This window comes from Sceloporus undulatus, chromosome 2 (genome assembly GCF_019175285.1).
Source record: "Sceloporus undulatus isolate JIND9_A2432 ecotype Alabama chromosome 2, SceUnd_v1.1, whole genome shotgun sequence".
Taxonomy (NCBI): domain Eukaryota; kingdom Metazoa; phylum Chordata; class Lepidosauria; order Squamata; family Phrynosomatidae; genus Sceloporus; species Sceloporus undulatus.
The window spans coordinates 1,875,808-1,884,774 of NC_056523.1; the positions used below are offsets into that span (position 1 = coordinate 1,875,808).

General features: G+C 46.0%; 1 protein-coding gene and 1 long non-coding RNA gene across 7 annotated transcripts in view; one reads left to right on the forward strand and one right to left on the reverse strand.

The window, feature by feature from the left end:
- The window catches only part of LOC121922948 (zinc finger BED domain-containing protein 4-like), a 152,303-nt gene extending 143,438 nt beyond the window's left edge, over window positions 1-8,865 (forward strand). For 5 of the 6 annotated variants that reach the window (XM_042452909.1, XM_042452910.1, XM_042452913.1 and 2 more), the window contains 2 exons: window positions 555-3,586; window positions 4,628-5,106. In XM_042452909.1, coding sequence (XP_042308843.1) covers window positions 555-3,559 — 3,005 coding nt within the window. In that variant the 3' untranslated portion in view covers window positions 3,560-3,586; window positions 4,628-5,106. Of the gene's footprint in view, window positions 1-554; window positions 3,587-4,627; window positions 5,107-8,651 lie in introns of those variants that run through there. The other variant, XM_042452912.1, reaches the window with a different exon arrangement.
- Window positions 1-8,967, reverse strand: part of LOC121923068 — a 35,127-nt gene that overhangs the window by 8,519 nt on the left and 17,641 nt on the right. The gene's annotated exons all lie outside the window — the stretch shown is intronic.

Here is an 8,967-nt window from a genome sequence, read left to right on the forward strand (position 1 = left end):
TTAATTCAGAACAGGTGCCATCCCGGTTCACACAAGCTGCTTCAGTTACTTGACTTGGATGAAACATGGCAATGAAACACATTTTTAAAAACCCTCTCCTTCCCCCCCTCTTCCTTCCTTCCTTCCTTCCTTCCTTCCTTCCTTCCTTCCTTCCCACCACCTCTTCCTCTTCCTCCCTCTTTTTCTTACTATTATTCTGAGCCAATACTAAAATCTTAGCAATGACTTAGGGAACTGGGTATGTTTAGCCTGGAGAAGAGAAGGTTAAGAGGTGATATGATAAAGGATATGAACAGTAAGGGCTGTTCGACAGTGGAACACACTCCCTCAGAGTGTAGTGGAGTCTCCTTCCTTAGAGGTCTTTAAACAGAAGCTGAATGGCCATATGTCAGGGATGCTTTGATTATGAGTTCCTGCATGGCAGGGAGTTGGACTGGATGACTCTTGTGGTCTCTTCTAACTCTATGATTCTATCTCAGGCCCAGATTTTTCAGTAGCCACCACCATCACCAATCTAACCTTTTCCTTCTTCTCTTTATCATATTTTCCCACAGTGTACCCTCTACCGCCCTCTGTGCCCTGCTCTCCAACAAGGAAAAAAAGCCCTGCAATGGCCTATGCTGGGACACATAGTCTTACATCGGTCTACCTGTCTGCAGAAAGCATTCGGCCAAATCCATCTGTTTGTAGGAAGCCTTTTTCAAATCGTTCAGCTGTGTCTGCAAAACCAGATGCTAGCAAAGAAACCGGTGCTGCCGCCTCCTTATCTTCAGCTGCTAAAGCCAGAAAGAAGCGCAAGGCACAAAGCGAAGGTCTACCTGACTGTAAACTGCAATACAACGCAGAAGAAGCTGCTTGGCAATTTGGCCCTGTCAGTGAATCTGGCTGGTGCTCCAATGGATATAATGCCAATTTTCCAGAGTCCTCTGTGGCAGTGTTGGAGTGCCGAAATCTATTGCAGCTGGAATCCCAGGGAAAAATTTACAATGGTGGCATCCCCTTCTCGGATCAAGACTCCCGCTATGCAATACAAAACAAAACAGGAGCAGTTCCTTTTGACTCGCATGCACATTTTCGGAGACAGGACCAAGAGCAGGACCATATTCTTGTAGATCATGACACCAGCCCCATAGTGCCCACTACCAAAGTAAGTAATATTCCCCCAAAAATCATTGGTAATTGTCCAGAAGAACCAGCAGACGAATGGAGGCTTTCAGGGGTTATGCATCCGGCAAGCATGCCAAGCCATCCATTCATGGAATTAATGCCAGCACCCCTGGCCGGACAGGAACCAACTGAAGGGCATTCGAAATCTACTGCCACAGGCAGACGCCACTCTTTTGTGTGGGACCACTTTGACCGCATTGCAGATAACCCACACGTGACAATCTGCAGGTACTGCCACGCTCAAGTGAAAGTTGGAAAGCCTGGAGGGTGCAAGCGCTTGGGGACGAGCTCCATGATAAGACATCTCGAACATCGGCACCCTGTTCTCTATAATGCCCAGAGGAAAATGGGCCCAGAGAGACCACCAGTCACCAGTCCCCTCTTGGGTTCTTTGCAGTCCACATTCAGCTATTGTGGAATGGGAGGTCAGGTGCCAACTGCTACTGAACCCAGGCCCACAAATCTTGCTGTTGAAAAACAGTTGCCGATTGGGGAGTCCCTCATGATTGCGCCAGGTTTAAGCCCCAACAGCAGTACTGCCCTGCGCTGCACCCAGGCCCTGGCTAAGTATATAGCTATATCTATGGTGCCCTTCTCTATTGTAGAAGATGAGGCGTTCCTGGAATTTGTGCGCAAGCTGTGTCCCCGTTGGGAGGTACCTGGTAGACAGTATCTCATTCAGACAGCCTTTCCTGCACTCGAGACAGACATCCGGACAGAGATAAGGAAAGACTTTACATGTGCTGTGGCTGGCGTTGTCCACTTCACCAGTCACTGCTGGACAAGCAGTCAGAGTAAATCATACCTATGTGTAACAGCCCACTGTGTGGCACGCAGGAAGAGAACATTAGTAAGACGGGCTGCCACACTCATGTTGACCCATTTCTCTGAGACACACAGCGCCACAAATATAGACAACAAACTGCAGGCTGTTGTACAGGAATGGCTTGCTCCCCAGAAACTTGAACTGGGATGTCTGGTCACCTACAGTGGCTCCAGCTTCCTTAGATATGCACACCAAAGATCGGTTAGCCACATTCCATGCATGGCGCACTGCATCAGCTTTCTTGTCAGGAATGCCCTGAAGGATGACGCAAATGCAGGATTAAAGAAGGTGGTTGACCTCGCTCGCCGCATTTGCCATCATTTCAAAACTTCCCGAGCTGCCAGTGAAGCTATCCATCGCCTGCAAGTGAAGCATGGGCTCTCAGAGCACAGGTTTATGTTTGATGCACCAAGGAAGTGGAACAACACTCTGTACATGCTTCAGCGCTTGGTGGAGCAGAAGAGAGTTGTCATGGAGTACCTACTTGACCACACGGCACTCAACCTGTATGTGAATCCTGAGCAGTGGGATGTGATGCAAGGATTAGTGGATATCTTGGTGATTTTCGATGAAACCACCGCTGTCCTCAGTGCAGAAGATGCAACCATTGGCCAAGTCCTGCCATCTGTTGCCATCATGGAGCACTCCTTGGAGGAGTTTTTGGACCGTGCGCAAAGCCAAAGAACTCATAGTGACAGCCCTGCCATTGTCTTTGCGCAGAACCTGCTGCAAGCATTGCGGTCAAGTAGGCACATCTCAGGAATCAAGAAGGACAAGAAATTCTATGCAGCTAGCATCCTGGAGCTGTTGTACAGGGACAGCACCATAGCGAAACTCCGTCCAGGTGCCCTCTCCTCCTCCACGGACATTCAGCTCAAAGACGTTGAGGACTACATACTGCAGTGTGGGCTGCAATTCTACAGAAAACTTAACAGATCTCAAGAAACTTCTCATGCAAGCATTGATACTGACAAGAGGAGCATGGATCCTGTTTTGTCACAGCAGCAACAAATCGCAGAGGTGGCAAGGCCAACCATCAGCCCTTCCAGTGGGAATTCTGTGTTGCGTCAACCAAATTATATGCGCATTATGTTTTCACAAGGGCTTGTTCCAAACCAAACAGCCAGATATCTGCAAGGAACTTCTGACTCTGAGGCTAACTGCCCAGTTCACCTTGAACTGGAGGCATATCTCCAGGAGATGCTCCCCAAGCACTACATGAATCCAGACACTAAGTCTCTATCATATTGGGAGCAGAAGCTCAACATTTGGCCTTCATTAGCTAGAACGGCAATTTGGTTGCTTTCTTGCCCACCAACTAGTGTTCCCAGTGAACGTGTTTTCTCGACCACTGAGAATATTGTCACCAAGCTGCGCACCAGACTCACTCCAGAAAATGTCTGTAGAATGGCATTCATCCAGGCCAATAGAAGTTGGATCCCCAGCACAAATCTATCACCTCCCCCTGAGATGGACACTGCAGAAGATAGATCAAAGAGCCTTGGAGATGAGGAGGAGGAGGACACTGAAGTAGAGTTTGCCTTGGTAGACACCGAATGTGAGTGATGGGAAACACTGCTGAGGCTGGTTTGGGTAGGTATGATACTTGCTTTTGGACACAGAGCAATGTCTAGGGTCATGTTGCAGGAGAGGGGGTAGTGGTACCTGCCATTCCAACGCCAGGATTGTGTAAGATAATGGTGCATGTAACAGCATTGTCACAGTCCATAGTCCCATTAATGCAAATGACAAAAAAACTGTACAGTATTAAATAAGGTACAGCTTAACATTCTGTTATCACAATAAAACTGGCATACACATTGAAATTTTTTTTTAGATACTCTGGTCAGCCTGGGGAGTTTCCTTCTCTCTAATCTTAATTACCTAGACAAGAACTTGGCAACAGATGAGGAATGATGATGATGATAATGTTAGTTCTTTTATGCCTCTCCTCAAGGCTTGGGACAGGGTACAGGATGTTAAATAGAAAACACAGTTAAAAACATAAACCCACAGACGAAATAAATTACAATCAGCCATCCGCATTTATGGCTTTGACTTTTGCAGATTTTATTATTCATGGATTTGATTAAAATATGTTCTTTCAAGGAATCTCAGGGTCCTCCAGCATGTTCAGCTTCCACCAAAAGTCTTACTAAAAGACCCAGAGATTCCTGGAGAGAACACTTCTCTAGGCATTTGTAGGTCCTCCAGTGCAATTCTATGGTCATGTTCTGGCAGATGTTCATCATAGAGTTGCCCTGGAGGACCTAGAAATTGCTAGAGAGATGTTCTCTCATGTTAAAAAAAATAGTGTTTTTATTTGTGATTTTCCCACTTCAATGGGTGGGCCTGTTCCCCCAACCTCAGAAAATGTGGGGGGGCCACACATTACTAGACTTATACATGAGTATATACTGTAGTCTGCTAGAAAAAAAAGATCCGAAGTAATGAATATTCAAAGCACTAGGTAAGCGTGAGGAGAAGGAGCGAGCCTGGAGCTTGCCAAAGCGGATCAAGTGTAGTAGTCACTGACCTGGATCAAAAACTTGGGTGAGGTTGGGTCGGCTCCAAGGGTATATGTGGAAACAATGCACACAAAACTTTCATTTATTTGTCTTTTTCCCCCCACAGCTCAACGGCAATACAGTACCTGGACTGTCTGGACACCCTATAGGCTTGCCATACCATGTTAAACTTAACCAGTCATCATCCATCTCCTTTAATCAGGCACAAACCCATTCATTTTCTGTTACCATAGGCAAAGACTTCTCTTTTATTCCAGAAGGATTTTAGAACTGTAGGTTTTCATAGAATCACAGATTTGGAAAATAGATCTCAAAGGCCCTAGAGTCCAACCTGGGTCTGCCATGCAGGAATCCAAGCACTCCCAACAGATGGCCATCCAGCCTCTGCTTAAGAGCCTCCAAAGAAGAAGACCACTCTCCAAGGCAACATTTGTCACTGCCAAACAGCTTGCACCATCTACATATTCTTCCTTATGTTGAAGTAGAATCTCCTTTCCTGTAGTTTGAATCCATTGCTCCATGTTTGAATGTCTGGAGCAGCAGAGTACAAGCTTGCTCCATCCTCACCCCTTCAAATCTATCATCTCACCTCATAACCTTCTCTTCTCCAGGCTAAACATCCCCAGCCTCCTAAGTTTTTTCCTCATAGGACATGCTTTTCAGACCTTTCACCATTTTGGTCACCCTCCTCTGGACACGCTCCAGCTTGTCTATATCCTTTTTGAAGTGTGATGCCCAGAACTGGACATAGGTGAGGTCTCCCAAAGCAGAACAGAGTGGTACTATTACTTCCCTCAATCTAGACACTGTACCCTCATAGATGCAGCCTACGGTCATATTGCTTTTTTTTACCTGCTGCATCACACTCTTGCCTCATGTTCAGCTTGTGATCTGCTAAGACTTCTAGATCCCTTCAACATGTACTGTTGTTAAACCAGGTGTCCCCCATCCTATATTTGTACAATTCATTTTTGCTGCCCAAGTGTAGTGCCTTATATTCCTCCTTGTAGCAATTCATTTTGTCCCAGCTTTCTAATCGCTTGATTAAAAAAAAGTGCCTGCATGGTTGAGGTGGCGTTTGACTCAATAACCCCTGGAAGCTCCTTCCAACTTTATAATTCACTGAGTTGCATGTTGTGATCTCCAGGTTTTATGTCTCCCATCACCCCCATTCTCAGGAGCACAGATAATCACATAAATCCCCTTCAAAATAGCACAAGGCTCTATGAGATGAAAAAGTGTGTTCTCTCTCACACCCTCTCTCTCTCACACACCGGTGGTAAGCCCAGTGGCACCGCTAGTGTGGATGTGCACTGAGTATTCCTCCATGTCAAGGGTTGGACGTGAAGACCCTTATGGTCTCTTCCAACTCTATGATTCTACGTCAGGGGTAGGCAATCTTTTTGAGCTGGGGACCGGGTTGCTGTCCCTCAGACAACTGGGGGGCCGAAGCCAAAAAATAAATAATTAAATAATTTTTAAAAAATTAAATAAACAAACAAAATGGGACAAATGTAGGACAAAATTTTCAAATGGAGGACACTTTTATAAAAAATGGAGGACACGTGAAAAAAATTGCTGATTTTTAAAAAAATGTTAATATAAATGCATGTTTCTGAGGCTTCTATAGACAATTGCCCCACCATGTCCCTCGCGTGAGAGGCCAAAGGCCCCGGCGGCAATCGGCGGCAGGACCGGGCTGGGGCCGGTCCCAAGGCCTCGCTGGGCCGCATCCTGCCCGCGGGCCACAGGTTGCCTACCCCTGTTCTACGTCATTCCTGTCTAGTTGGCACACCTCTGAGCCAGCCTCCACCACAAGCCAGGTGGCTGCCATAATATGGCATGGTATGTATGGCAGCCCATTCAGGGTCTGTTGCGACTGTTTACACAACAGTTGCACCAGATCCAGAAAGCACCACACACCGATCAGCAGCTGCTAATGGGGTGTGTGGTCCTGCTGCCACCTGGAAGCCCATTTTGGGTCTGGTGCTGCTGCTAGGCAGGCAAGAAAGAGCGCCAACGGCTGTTCCTGCTCACTCAGCAGCCATACCAGACCCAGAAGGAGCTACTGGGCACAAGCAACACTCCAACCCTACCAGTGTTTGCACCTGATGGGTGACAGAGGCACCCTGATTGGCAAGAGGTGGGCAGCCAGGAGGATTGTCCTGGGATAGAAAGAAACAAACGTCTCACCACTCTCTGAGGCAGACCTGCACAACATATGGCCTGAGGGCTGCATGTGGCCTGACAGGATTTCAGGCAGCCCATGAGGATGGGGAACAACTTAAAGGCTCCACCACTAGTCCTCAGAGGAGAGGGCCATGTGGAGGAGGAGAAGGAAGGGTAAATACTTGCCCTGCAAGGCTCCTCCACCATCTGACTTTCTCTTGAGGAGAAGGCTGGCCAGAGGAGGGGGAGGAGGGCAGGTGAACACTGGCCCTGCAAGGCTCTTCCACTGCTCAGCTTTCTCTTGGGGAGAAGGCTGGGTGGTGGAGGAGGAGGACGGGAAAATGCTTGCCTCTCATGGCTTCTCTGCTGCCTGGCTTTCTCCCAAGGAGGAGGAGGAGGACGACAGGCAAGCACTCTGCCCTGCAAGCCTCCTCCATTACTTGGCTTTCTCCCAAGGAAGATGGGCAAATGCTTACCCTGCAAGGCTGCCCAGCTTTCTCCTGAGAAGGCTGAGCAGCAGAGAAAGAAGAGGGGCGAACATTTGACCCTCAAGGCTCCTCTGTCGCTTGGCCTTCTCCTGAGGAGAGGTCCAGGTGGAGGAGGAGGAGGACTGGCAAAGCTCATCTGCCACTCAGCTTTCTCCTGAAGAGAGGGCTGGCAGAGGAGGTTGTAATTAACATTAATTAATATAATAAATATTAATATTTAAGTAAAACCTATCTGCAGCCTGAAGAAGTTTAGCCTATTATAATTTTGGCCCTTACCTACTGGCAAATGGTGCAGGTGTGCTCTGAGGTGCCACCCAGTGCCTTCCTTGTGCACCCCTCTAGTGATGCTCTGAGTAAATGCCCACCTGGCTCAGCCTCCAGAGGGGCAAAATGCTAACAAGGTCACAATTGAATGTGCAAAACTATAGAACTTATCGGTGAGTCCTGGACTGCTCCCACATTGGGCCAAGGTGTCTCGTGTTTTGAAGGTGCCGAACTAAAGTGGTTATAGCTGAGGGAGATGCTCTAAAATTTGCAGGTGTGTGGTAGCATCTTCAAAAATATTACAGGTTGCATTGCCCTTATCTGAAATTCCAAAATCTGAAACACCCCAAAGTCCAAAATGGTTCACATTGTTTGCTGAGATCATGATACCTTTGCTTTCTGATGCTTCGGTGTACATAAACTTTATTTCATGCACAAAATATTGTGTATAAACTTGCCATCAGGCTATGTGTATAATTTTGGATAAGGGAGATTCAACCTGTATGCGCTCATAAACAGAAGAGAGCTCCTAGTAAAGAAGATTGACTATCAAAACTGAAGGACTTCGCGGAGATGGATAAATGATCTATTTTCATTAAAGAAATTTCATTATCAAGGTTTTTTGAAAGAATGGAAATTGTTGACTTTTTGAAAAAATAAAGGGTGGTCTCATGTTTGTTGGTTTTATTAACTAATATGAGTTAAATGAACAAATCTCTAAAGAAAATGTAATAATTGGGTAAGAGAGTGAGGGGTTGAATTTAAAGGCTAAATGTACCTGCAGGAAAGATAGTTGGAAGTCATTTTCTTTTGTTCTTTGCTAGCTGTAGTCTGTAGTTTGCAATGTGTAGTATATTTGTGTTAACTGGGTTACTTATTTTTTATATGTCAAGTACTTTTTATTCAATAAAAATGATTTTTAAAAATAAAATCTACAGGTGCCTACTTAATGGTTGCTACTATGTGCCTTCAAGTCATTTCTGACTGACGGGGGATCTCTTATGGAGTTTTCTTGGCAATATTTATTTAGAGAGGGTTTGCTCTTGCCTTCCTCTAAGACTGAGATTTGAACTTTTCTATGATTCTATGATTCTAATTGCTCAAATAATCAAAGCCACAAATGTAGGACTGACTGTACTTCTCAGTTTGTACGAAAACAATTCAGAGATGATTTCAAATGACAGAAGGGTTGTTGCTTTTTCCTTTCAGTACCTGGTCTCCTTTGGGGAAGTTTCTGTGTATTTGCACTGAGGAAGAAAGATCTCCTGGATTTTGAAGCAGACTTAAATATATGAAAGCTTACACTACTGACTATCTCTCAATGAGTCTCAAAGGTGCTGCAAGATCCCTTTGTATATTCATCCAGACTAACACAGTTGTGTTTCTGATTTCCACCACCATCTTTGCAAGGAGTTACAGGAGCCACTTCCACAGCTGTGGAAAACAACATGTTTGCAAGGAGTTACATGTGAAACTTCTCTCTGCCTTTGCAAGGAGGGGAGCGGAAACCTGAGTTTGGCCTCAC